At 44.8% G+C, this 12,597-nt stretch overlaps 1 protein-coding gene across 3 annotated transcripts in view; it reads right to left on the bottom strand.

The window, feature by feature from the left end:
• The window catches only part of atp13a2 (ATPase cation transporting 13A2), a 66,596-nt gene that overhangs the window by 18,708 nt on the left and 35,291 nt on the right, over window positions 1-12,597 (bottom strand). For all 3 annotated transcript variants that reach the window (XM_084333677.1, XM_084333678.1, XM_084333679.1), the window contains exons 17-20: window positions 9,094-9,204; window positions 6,687-6,843; window positions 2,622-2,733; window positions 2,086-2,210 (exon numbers count right to left, since the gene is read on the bottom strand). In XM_084333677.1, the coding sequence (XP_084189803.1) occupies window positions 2,086-2,210; window positions 2,622-2,733; window positions 6,687-6,843; window positions 9,094-9,204 (505 nt within the window). The remainder of the gene's footprint in view (window positions 1-2,085; window positions 2,211-2,621; window positions 2,734-6,686; window positions 6,844-9,093; window positions 9,205-12,597) is intronic.

The following is a 12,597-nucleotide window of genomic DNA, read 5'->3' as shown; positions in this document are numbered from 1 at the left end:
TAGAGAGTGGAAATGTGTGTGGCTGCGAGCCCGTGTGTGCGAGCCCGTGTGTGCGCGCGTGTGTGTGTCCGTGTGTGTGGACTGCGAGCCATGTCTGACTCGAGATCAGCGGATCACCCAAGTCTGTCCACGAGACATGTTTACACAGTGTGCTTGTAATGCCGCGCGCCACGGTATTAATAAGTTGTGTTTTTTTCTTCTTCCTTCTACCCAAGATGCACAGTTAGATATATAGATAGATAGATGCAGTGTGCTGCGCGCCGCGGTATTAATAATAATAAGCTGCAGTGTTCCTTCTACCCAAGATGCAGTTCATCAGGTGACTGACTACGTTTGGTCCGCATTTGGTCCGATGAAGGCGAACCGAGACCTATGTTTTTTGGAGGACCGAGTTCGCGTGTTTGGTCCGCGGACCGAGTTCGACTGCGCATTCACACAAACCCGAAAAACCGAACTATCGACTTCTGGTCCGATAGTCCGGACCAAACAGCCCCTGTGTGAAAGCGACCTAAGAAGATTTTGGATCGGTTTACCGCGCACAGGACCTACCAAAATGAACTGATTAAAACACTTGGACACTTGGACTAATGCATTCAGTCATTTGGACGGAGTTGTTAAAACTCACTCAAATCAATAAGAGTTATAATTCACTCTACTCAAAATCTAATTTAAATTGACGTGACTGGGGAAATGTTGCCAGTCAGTCAGCCAAAACAAATTCCTGGACGACTCCAAGGTCGAACTGAGAGCTGCTGGAGTCGAAGGCCCTCTTGGAGATAAGAGTGGCATGCGGCCCCCCCACCCCCAGCACCCTCCCCCCCATCCCTCCTCCTACGTGTATGGCCCAGCGCCTCACATTGGTGACGGCAGCTAACTCGTATGCGTGCTGGAGGGGGGAGCCAAGGCTGTCTCGTCACCAAAGTCCCACCCCCCAGCTGACAGCAAATGTAGTCAGAGCCCCGCCCCTTCCTGTGTTGCAGGACACTAACTCTTTCCTCCTTCCCTCCCATCGAGGCGCAGCCGGCTGGCTGCAGCAGACTATACATACGCTGTCTCAGACACTGTAGTCGACATGTGTCAACAAATGTACATGCCTGTTTGAATTTATGTTGTACCATTATTAATGTAAAATGTAATGATTGTGAAATTATTGTTTAATGAGACTATGAGCTGTATGTGTCACTGAATTTCCCCAAGGGGATTAATAAAGTATCTATCCATCTATCTATTATATTGCAGCCCAATTAAGACCAATGACGTGTTGGTGTAATCCAGAATATTTTGCCAGGTGGAAGGAGATTGAGATGGCGGTAACAGAAGAGTATCCAATTCAAGCTGCAATTGGGGATAATGCTTTGTTGAATGATTTAATGCAGGGGTTCCCAAACTTTTCAGGCCGGGGCCCAGAAAATAAGGCGTCAGAGAGCCGCGGCCCAATGCACATCGTCTGGCTTTTTTTTATTTATTTTTTTGCCAGGCGACCGATTTTTTAAGCCAAATATCACTTCAATCCTATTAAGTTAGTTCAAGTTAGTTATTCATTTATATGTGCTATTTATGAGAGGGCTAACTTGTTGCAAAATAATAATGATAATAATAATAGCCTCATTAAAATACTATTGTTGCTTCGGTTGTTTTCAGCGTTTTATGTGCATAATCTGTTATTTAGTTTGAAATGTTCGTTGAAATAAGTAGATTTTTCGTTTTTGTTTATTTATTAAGTTAATATAAAACCATATAGTCACATTTTAGAATACAATAGAATAGAATTTTAGAATACAACTAGAAACACTGTCCTGGCCTGCTTCTAAGTTCAGTGGCCTGACAAAAAAAAATTTAATAAAAAAATAAAAAAATAAAAAAATAAATTTTTGTTTTATTTTTATTTTTTTTAAATCATCTCGCGGCCCTTCCGTGGCTGCTCGCGGCCCACCTTTGGGTCGCGACCCCGACTTTGGGAACCACTGATTTAATGGAGTTGGGAAATCCATGGATTAGTTTACCACTTAAGCTGTGGAGTAAGGTAACAGCCCATTTTTTTTTTTAAAGAAGCCATCAAAGTTTTGGGATGGTGTGCGACCTCACCAGTGACCATGACAGTACGAAGCTGGGCCAGTCTGAGAGTAGTTATAACCTCAGCACTCTCTGCCTTCACCAGGTTCTTCATCACCAGCAAACCCAGGAACTGCATGTCCCTCTCTACCGCCCTCCTGTGGAGAAACATACTACTGCATCAATACTCGCCGATGATTTCTGAAGAGAGTGCTCATTCCATAACGTTTTGGGAACATTTAAATTAAATTAAACTTCCAATTTGTTTACACACCAAAATGTTATGTGAAGGCCACTCATTGTGGTTTTTCTACATTCTGTGTCTTCAGATAATTTTATTGTCACAGCTTTTTGTACATACATTCAGAAAAACATGATGCTTGTTTTTCCTGGCTCCTCAACCATAGTGGTTTGGTAGACAACAATCTGTGTCAATGTACATGATGTATGTACGTTCAAAAAAGCTGTGACAATAAAATAATCTGAATCTGAATGAAGACCCAGAATGTAGAAAAGCCCCAATGAGTGGCCTTACATACACATAACATTTTGGTAAACAAATATCTAACCGTTCCATGGTCCTTAAGTCAGTGTTTTCATCCAGGGGCTTGTAGCCCAGAGCCAGCACCCTGAAGCCGTCACTGGCGAAGCTCCGCAGTACACTGGAGAACTGATCAGGCACTGAAGAAACACAAAGAAGAAAACATGTCCAGTAATGTTCTCTCAGCACATTTAATTGTAATGCTCATTTAAAAAGAAACACGCCAACATTATGGGAAATGCATTTACCGTCTTCTCTAGATAAGATACCATCTTCCTCTCTGTGAGTTCAGTAGAAAGCTATCTGACTGCAAGCTAGCCTAGCTTAGCACAAATTAATGAAAGCGGACATGGACCAGCTGGCCTAGCTGTTGGCCAAAAACACCTCTCCTGGAGTTTTAGGTCGCTTTCACACAGGGGCTGTTTGGTCCGGATTATCGGACCAGAATTCGATAGTCCGGTTTTTCGGGTTTGTGTGAATGGGGTCGAACTCGGTCCGCCGGACCAAACAGGCGAACTCTGGTCCGCCTGAAAACGTAGGTCTCTGTTCGCTTCATCGGACCAAACACGAACCAAATATAGGAAGTGCTGATTTATTACGACTGCTCGCAGCATTCAATGCAAAACAAGCACACTGCATCTATCTCTCTATCTATCTATCTATCTATATATCTAACTGTGCATCTTGGGAAGAAGGAAGAAAAAACGTGGCTTATTATATTGTTATTATTATATATATATAACAACGTGGTGTACAAGTTGTTTAGCGAGAGGATGGTGGTAATCGGCTTCAATAGAACAACTCGCCTCCGCTGATCTGGAGTCAGACAGAGCTCGCAGTCCACACAGAGACACACGCGCGCGCGCACACAGGCTCGCAGCCACACACACATTTCCACTGTCCAATAGACGAGCGCCCTTTTCGACCGCGTGACATTGTTCAGATAGTTTGGTGCGCCTGACAGATTGCTATGTGAACGCAGGCGAACCAAATGAAGAATGCAACAATGTTGCAACTTCACCACCAGAACCGCACCGAGTCCACCAAAACTATATGTGAAAGCGACCTTAAGCTAGGCTAGCTGGTACATAGCCGCTTCTTAGAGAGCTTTCTACTGAACTCGCAGAGAGGAAACTGGTATCCATCTTCTTGTCCGACTCTGGAGAAGACTGAGTTTCTTTAACACTTTCTTCGCCAGGCTTATGTACATCATTATACCATCCTCTGCCAGCTCTATTTGTCTATGGAGAAGTTCCCCTTCTTTGCAGGGCTATAACTTTTTAAATTGTATTGCTAAATTGACATTACTATGGCCCATTCAACATCAAGTATCTATTGTTCAGGGTGTAGCAACGTTATACTTTTTCATTCACATATTCATACTAAAATACGGTCTAAAGTATAAATATGTTTTTATCGTTTTCTGCAGCTTTCTGCAGAACGTGATTTATAGCCCTAAATGCATTATATTGATGATTGTATACAGTTTGATAGCGATCGGCGCAAGATAAAACATTTCAAATGGACGTGCTTCTAGAAGTTACTACTTATCATCTGATGTTGACCGGATGGGGGGGGGGGGGTCGTTTATAATTCCGTGGCCAACGTTAGATGATTCATCTAGTGTGGGTGATATGATCATTAGAGCAGTTTGTATCGAACACGGTAAAAAAAAACACTGAAACTCACCCCAGTCTCCTCGGGCCGTTGGGCGATGAGCGTGGAGCAAAAATATTCCTATTATGGGATGTTGAAATATGCGATCCATCTCCAGGTTGTATAATAGTATATACGTCCAAATCATGTTGTTTATCGAGTTATTGGTAACGGATTGCTATCCATTGTGTCTAGCTTGAGTCCCGGGACCTATAGCGAGTGATCGGACCGAATTTGGATGAGCACCAGTTTCAGTTTCCGGTTTGGGCGATCCGCCGATCGGCCACCAGATGGCGCTCTTGAACCGTTGGAGAGTTGAGAGGGGATCAACAGTAGATCTCAAGTCTCCGCGGGAGAAATATGATTGCGATCACAGATTTTTGAAATATTGATCTCAATGACGTGTTACGGCGTCATTGGCAGAATTAGCATGGCGGGGAATGACGAGTTAAGGCGTCCTTGGCAGAGAAAGTGTTAAAAAGGGTACTTCACAAAAAAAACTGAACGGATTTATTATGTGTATAATCTCCCACACATTATTCCAAAATTGTAAACAGTCGCAAGCACACATTCATTTGGTTTTGGGGCAACTAAGATTATGTAGTGAGTTTGAATTTGGCCTCTGAGTGAAGTCATGTATTCTATGGTGTGTTATTTACAGATCAATGAAATTATTATTTCAAAAAGCCTGCCAGAACTACTATACTTTACTTTAAGGTATAGGTTAGTTTAAAGTAGGGCGGCTACGTGGCGTAGTGGGCAAGGCGCTCGCCACGAAATGCTGGAGACGCTGGGCTCGTCAGTTCGAGCCCAGCGCTCCACATTTGCTTTCAGTTTAGCTGGTCGTCCGTACTAATACACATTGGCCGTATTAGGGGGTGGGAAACTGATGGGTGGGGATCGGGCGTTGTGGACAGCGACTCCTACAGGTCGGTTGGTGCGCCTGCGCAGTAGAATCAGAAAGTGTCGGGGGCAGCGTGAGCCTCCCACGCGTTACTCCTCGCCACTGAGAGATCGAGCTGCGCAGGTGAAAAGATGCGACTGCTGTTACCTCAAGTACCGGAGGGGACTTGTGCTATGTATGACTTAGTCCACATTGCAGCCGGCTTGTGGGAGGCAAGAAACAGCGTCCGTGACAGGGGAGGGTTGAATTGGATGATACGGAATTGGGATGGGAGAAAATATAGAAAATGGGAGAAAAAGTGGATAAAAAAAAAAGGTTAGTTTAAAGTATAGGTTAGTTTGTATAGGTTTGTTTAAAGTATCGGTTTGTTTAGCCCCTTAAGTGACTGCGATGTGCACACCGCAGTCACTCTCAGCTGTGCCGCGACCAGGCTAAAAAGAAAGTACCAAGCGGTGATCGGGGGCTGGGGGTGGGTCAAAAATATATCAGATATGAATTTCAAAGATACCCAGCGTACAATATGGGTTTAACACAGCTTTACAGTGGGGTCTGGAAGCTCAGAGTTGCTAATAAACAGTTTAAAACATTGTTACAAAACGAGTGGTACACAGAGCGAACGTCCATTTCCGCCGTTGGTGCCACAGCGCATGCGCACCAGGCAGCCAAATAGCGGCAGAAGAAGAAGACGCCATCTTACCAACGTTCGCTCTGCGAGTACCACTCGTTTTGTAACTGTTTATTAGCAACTCCGAGCTTCCAGACCCCACTGTAAAGCTGTGTTAAACCCATATTGTACGCTGGGTATCTTTGAAATTCATATCCGATATATTTTTGACCCACCCCCAGCCCCCGATCACCGCTTGGTACTTTCTTTTTAGCCTGGTCGCGGCACAGCTGAGAGTGACTGCGGTCACTAAAGCCCCAGGCTTGCACATCGCAGTCACGTAAGGGGCTAAGGTTTGTTTAAAGTATAGGTCCGTTTAAAATATAGGATTGTTTGAAGTATAGGTTAGTTTAAAGTTTGTCCCCATTGACTTTGCATTGGTTTGTGTCCAAGTAGCGTGAGGACTCTACTGACCACCTACTGATTTGTAAGTAGGAAACAAGATGATTTACTTTCATATCAAATGTAACCTTTTTTGAAGATGGCTCAACAAGACCCTAACGTCTGTGCCTGGTCACAAATACCAAATTAATTAAAGATGCAGCAGAAATCTCTCTTTAATTACACCAAAGGATGGGACAAAACAAAAGGTCTGTCATATTATGGGTGAAATTTCCTTTCAACCCTTGCACTGTCTGCCACACGACAGAAGGTTAGCCCTTTACTATCACACAACCGATGGAGATGCTCCATCATTAGCTCCGCGGATGCGGAGCTAATGATGCTAATGATGGAGCATCGCCGTAGGTTGTGTGATAGTAAAGGGCTAACCTTCTGTATTGCCACAGTGAAAGGGTTAACTGGCTGTCATGTGGCAGTGAAAGTGTTAATGCCAGTTCTCTCCCGGCGACATTAGAGGACGTTCTCACCGCTCTCCCTGCGGCAAAGGCTCGCCACCATCTCTGGGGCTCCTTTGATGAATGCCAGTGCTGGCTGTCCCCCAGGAGCCACCGTCACCACGCTCATCCTCTGGAGGGACGAGGAGAAAGGGAAGCGCCGGACGATGGCCACCGCCTCACTAACGGACTAACAAGAGGAAGAGACAGGAGAGAATGGTCACATGGCAGTTGTTATCAGGGTGTCTTCAGTTTTTTTTTTTTTCTTTTTTTTATCTACTTTTTCTCCCCATTTTCTATTTTTCTCCCTTCCCCAATTTCGTATATCGTCCAATTCTACCCTCCCCTGTCTCGAACGTTGTTAGGCCATGCCTCCCACAAGCCGGCTGCAATGTGGACGAAGCCTTGCATCACGTGTCCCCTCCGGTACTCGAGGAGGCAGCCGTCGCATCTTTTCACCTGAACAGCGCGATCTCTCAACGGCGAGGAGTAGCACGCTGCCCCGTCACTTCCTGATTCTACTGCACAGGCGCACCAACCGACCTGTAGGAGTCGCTGTCCACAACGTCCGATCCCCACCCACCAGCTTCCCACCCCCTAATACTGCCAATTGTATTAGTATGAACGACCAGCCAAGCTGGTAGCAACGCAGAGAGCTGGGCTCGAACCCAGCATCTCCTGCGTTGGTGGCGAGCGCCTTGCCCACTGCACCACCTAGCCGCAGGGTGTCTTCAGGTTTCAATCATTTACAAATGTTTAGTGCCAGGTAAAATGGTATTCACGCAAAATTTCTGTGATACACACTACGCGTAAACAAGGGTCTTTTGGACACATAAGAGTAATGGTTTGACTACAAACCACTTGGGTTATTCTGCACAACGGGTTACATTAGTTTAATGGTCATTTTATGGTCAAAAACAAAAGATGAATTGAAAATGGGGGACCCTGATGTAAACAAGACGAAAGTATTTCTCTGGTCTGCATCCCCTTAACAATTGTATGTATTGAGCTGTACTGTACCCATTCTGCAATCTGTTAATAAAGTTTTCAATCAATCAATCAATCAAAAACTGGCTCCGTCGGCTTAGATTGTTGGGGAGAATGCGAATATGGCAGCTGTGCAGCTAACTGCATGGTGTTACAGTTACAGGGACATATAGAGCTGTGCAGCTAACTGCATGGGTGTTACAGGGATGGATAAACAGATGGAGCTGTGCAGCGAACTGCATGGGTGTTACAGGGATGGATAAACAGATGGAGCTGTGCAGTGAACTGCATGGGTGCTACAGGGATGTACATACAAACCTCAATGGAGATTCGACTGACATGTACAGTAGGTGAGTAGATAATGACTGTTGACATGATTGTTATTTTAAAGTGAACCTTTAACTCTCTGGGCGCCACCCACTTTCCCCATCTGTACCATATTGCGCCAGCATTATTGACCATTTTAGCGATGTTTGCAGACCCATCGCGTGTTCTGTATTATAGCTATGGAGACAATAGTATGGCTCATTTGACAGGCATTGTTTATAGTCCATTACTGACTAATCAGTTAATTTCTACACACTGTAGTTTGTGCGCTATTACACGCTAAACATCGGCCCTTTCCAAAATAATCCAGTCTTTTTTCATAGTTCGCAAGATATGACGCGTTATATGCAAATCATTCTGGTTGATCACCTGAAACCCCAAATACTCCCAAATCAAAAAGGTATATACCATGTACATATGCATCTTCACAAAACCATCAAGGGGGGGGGGGGCATTTTAACTAGAAACTGCAATCGCGTTTGTCGAGCATGTTTTGCGTCCGGTAAAACACGACACTGATCGTTACAAAAACATGTTTCAGGTTCGGTAAAATAGACATTACCTTAGCCAGAAGGTATTCCAAAAAGAATAATTCGCGATTACCCATGTATATGTCTATACTCGTGTATACGGGAAATAGGGTCTCTGAGGAGGAGCCCTTGCAGGAAAAAAAAGAAAAAAAAGAAAAGGTGTATCCACACCAAGCTATTCCAGTTTAAAAGGTAGGCGATACTGCCACCTGGTGAGATTCGGTCATCATTGCAATTCCAACGTAGGCAGATGAGCCAGGGAGACCTAGAGGGCTCCGGCTGACCGCATAGAACGGGGATAAAAGGAAAAAAATCTAAAAACAAGAGATTACGTTTTTTTGGCACTCAACGCTTGGCGGCGAAACGCGAGATATTACGTTTTTGGCACAGAATGCAGGTTAACAGCTACTCTTTATAAATATATGGTAAATAGTGTTGGCATCTCATTCCGTTATTTGTTTATTTTTTTACATGACTCAACAATAACATTTGGACTGGATTTAAATCATTTGGAGGACCGACAGACATCCTGATTACAATATCAGATTCCAAGTCCTATTGAGCAGCTGACATGAAGCGGTGGAAGGGACACTCACAATGCCCTCAGGCTGGACCTGTTCGGCAGGGGGTCTCATGAGCGCCAGGACTCTGTGACCTCCGAACTCTGAGCCCAGCTCCTTCCCGTCTCCCTCGGGCTCCTTCAGCTCCTGGAAGATATGACACACCGATATGAAGTTCCTCAATATGGTGGTCTAATAAAGAAACTTGATGGTATGTGATATTGTGAAACAGAAACCTATTTGGAAAGTGCTTCATGTTAAAGTGCTTCATGTTAAAGTGCTTACATTTTTGTAGCCCCATTGACCTCCACTGGTTACACTGCTAACACAAGCACTGTTACCATTGGCACTTCTATGACTAGCACTGTTATCACTAGCACTGCTACCACTGTTACCACTACCACTGTTACCACTACCACTGTTACCACTAACACTGTTACCACTAACACTGTTACCACTGGCACTGTTACCACTGGCACTGTTACCACTGGCACTGTTACCACTGGCACTGTTAACACTGTTACCACTAACACTGTTAACACTAACACTGTTAACACCAACACTGTTACCACTAACACTGTTAACACTAACACTGTTAACACTAACACCACTGGCACTGCTACTACTGGCACTGTTACGACTGGCACTGGTACCATTGGCACTGTTACTACTTACTACTGGCACTGTTACCACCAAGGATTTCACTGGTTTTCATTATGGTTATAACAGAAGTACGTAGGTAAAACACCTTTTAATTAAGGCGAAGTGGGGTTTAGCCTCTAGCTACATCAGTATTGAGACTGATGACACACAGACATTTCTCTGTAGAAGCAGAGCCTGTGGGAGATATGGGCAAGAGCGGTTGCTAGGGTGACAAGATAGGAGCCTGGCAGCCAAGGTCAGCCACAGAAGCTAGCCTTGATTTGATTTTAAATCATTATTTCGAACATGTAAATACAAACAAAATAAAAACAAATCATTAATCTCTAGCAATGAAATCATTTTCTTTTTTAAGAACATAACTCAATTTACATGTTCGAAAAGAAGTAGGAAGAAGTATACACTTATTTAATCCTACGCCTTTTCCACTACTCAAAATGTATGTAATTCCTTACTAATTTAAAACCTTACTAAACAAATATATATACAAATATGTGCAAAACATAAAATATATGTAAAACATGAAGAAAAGAAAAATGTAAACACCCGTGGATGTCAAATCCCTTCCTCATCCCTGTACCTTGTGAAGATTATTTCTTTACAACTCAGTTTGAATAGTCTTATATTTGGACAATTAATTGGCCTTCACTTAGTAGCAGCATCTCTTTGGGTCAGGGTTCAAAGATTCAAGAGAAACATTGCAAGAGAGAGAGACAGACATACTTTAAGCTGTTAGTTCTTCCGGTAGGGAGGCAGAAGAGTTTTAGATAGCGAGACAGACTGACATCAAGCAGAGAGCTCCAGCCTCTTCTGAGGCTGGGGAGCAGGGAAGACCACGAGGTAGAGATTTGATATAGCTAGCGGCTAACAGACAGGCAGCAGAACCACCGAGCGGGTATTGACAGAGATAGAATCTATTAATCTAGTTTCTTATACCACTAAAGACTTTTTTTTTTATCCACTTTTTCTCCCATTTTCTATTTTTCTCCCATCCCAATTTCGTATCGTCCAATTCAACCCTCCCCTGTCTCGAACGCCGTTTCATGCCTCCCACAAGCCGGCTGCAATGTGGACGTGTAAGCCATACATTGCACGAGTCCCCTCCGGTACTCGAGGTAGCAGCCATCGCATCTTTTCACCTGCACAGCGCGATCTTTCAGCGTCAGGGGTCTGCGCTTTGGAGGGACGCCGCCCCCGTCGCTTCCTGATTCTACTGCGCAGGCGCACCAACCGACCTGTAGGAGTCGCTGTCCACAACGTCCAATCCCCACCCATCAATTTCCCACCGCCTAATACTGCCAAATGTATTAGTACGAACGACCAGCCAAACTGAAAGCAATGTGGAGAGCTGGGCTCGAACCCAGCGTCTCCAGCATTGGAAGTGAGCGCCTTGCCCACTGCACCACCTAGTCGCCCACCACTAAAGACTTTCAAATTGGTTTCATTCTGTACGAGATGCTATGTTTATGGAAATAAACATCCTGCCGATGTGAGACGACGACTCAAAGTACATTCTTTTGTCCGGATGCATTAACGTTAACGGGGACAGTGTTACAGCCAGTGAGATTGCCTCAACAAACAACAAACACAACGCAGAGACTTCACGGAAGGTGATAATCAACGAGGAGGCTGTAAACACGATTATCTAACAACTGTTACCACTGGCACTACTAACACTGCAGTGCTACCACTAACACTGCTAACACTGACACGGCTACCACTAGCACTGTTAACACTAACCCTGATAACACTTGACACTGCTACCACTAACCCTGATAACACTGACACTGCTACCACTGTTAAAACTAACCCCGATAACATTGGCACTGCTACCACTAGCACTGTTAACACCGACACTGTTAACACTGACACTGCTACCACTAGCACTGTTAACACTGGCACTGTTAACACTGACACTGCTACCACTAACACTGTTAACACTGACACCACTAGCACTGTTAACACTAACCCTGATAACACTGACACTGCTACCACTGGCACTGCTAAGAAATGCCAACAACTTCCGCCTCCAAAAAAAAACGAAAACACTGTGTCAAGTGGTTTTATACTGATGAACAAAAATGACTCCCAAGTTCATGATGAATCAGAATAAACTACTATTGGGTGTCTGGGTAGTATAGAGGTATAAGCACTAAGAGACTCTGCTTCAATTCCCGGTAGCGGTACCTCTCGCTTGGTCAAAGGCTCCAATTAAAACTTTTGGCAGTGTTCACGGGTGGGAAGCCGGTGGGGTATTACGGTATTAGTCCAGGTCATTGTATTAGCGACCCCTACTGGTTGGTCTGGAGGAGATAGCATGAACCTCAGCATGCGTTACGCCCTCCCCGTGAAACTTGCGACTGATGACTCCACATGTATCAGAGAAGGAATGTGGTAGTCTACACCCTACCCAGACCGACAGAGGAGGCATGTGGTAGTCTACACCCTACCCAGACCGACAGAGGAGGCATGTGGTAGTCTACACCCTACCCAGTCCGACAGAGGAGGCATGTGGTAGTCTACACCCTACCCAGTCCGACAGAGGAGGCATGTGGTAGTATACACCCTACCCAGACCGTCAGAGGAGGCATGTGGTAGTCTACACCCTACCCAGTCCGACAGAGGAGGCATGTGGTAGTCTACACCCTACCCAGTCCGACAGAGGAGGCATGTGGTAGTCTACACCCTACCCAGACCGTCAGAGGAGGCATGTGGTAGTCTACACCCTACCCAGACCGTCAGAGGGTGGCACAATGACCAGGACTGTGACACACTCAGGGTAGGGCTGGGCGATATGGCCTAAAAATAAAATCTCCGTTTTGTTCACACCACATCCGATTTACGATTCTAATCCATTGTTTTCTCTTAAAAACTAGAAAC

Source organism: Notolepis coatsorum (assembly GCF_963971535.1).
Source record: "Notolepis coatsorum genome assembly, chromosome: 17".
In the NCBI taxonomy this organism is placed as follows: Eukaryota; Metazoa; Chordata; class Actinopteri; order Aulopiformes; family Paralepididae; genus Notolepis; species Notolepis coatsorum.
Note: the sequence above shows the minus strand (reverse complement) of the source record. Positions and strands in the feature narration are given on the sequence as shown.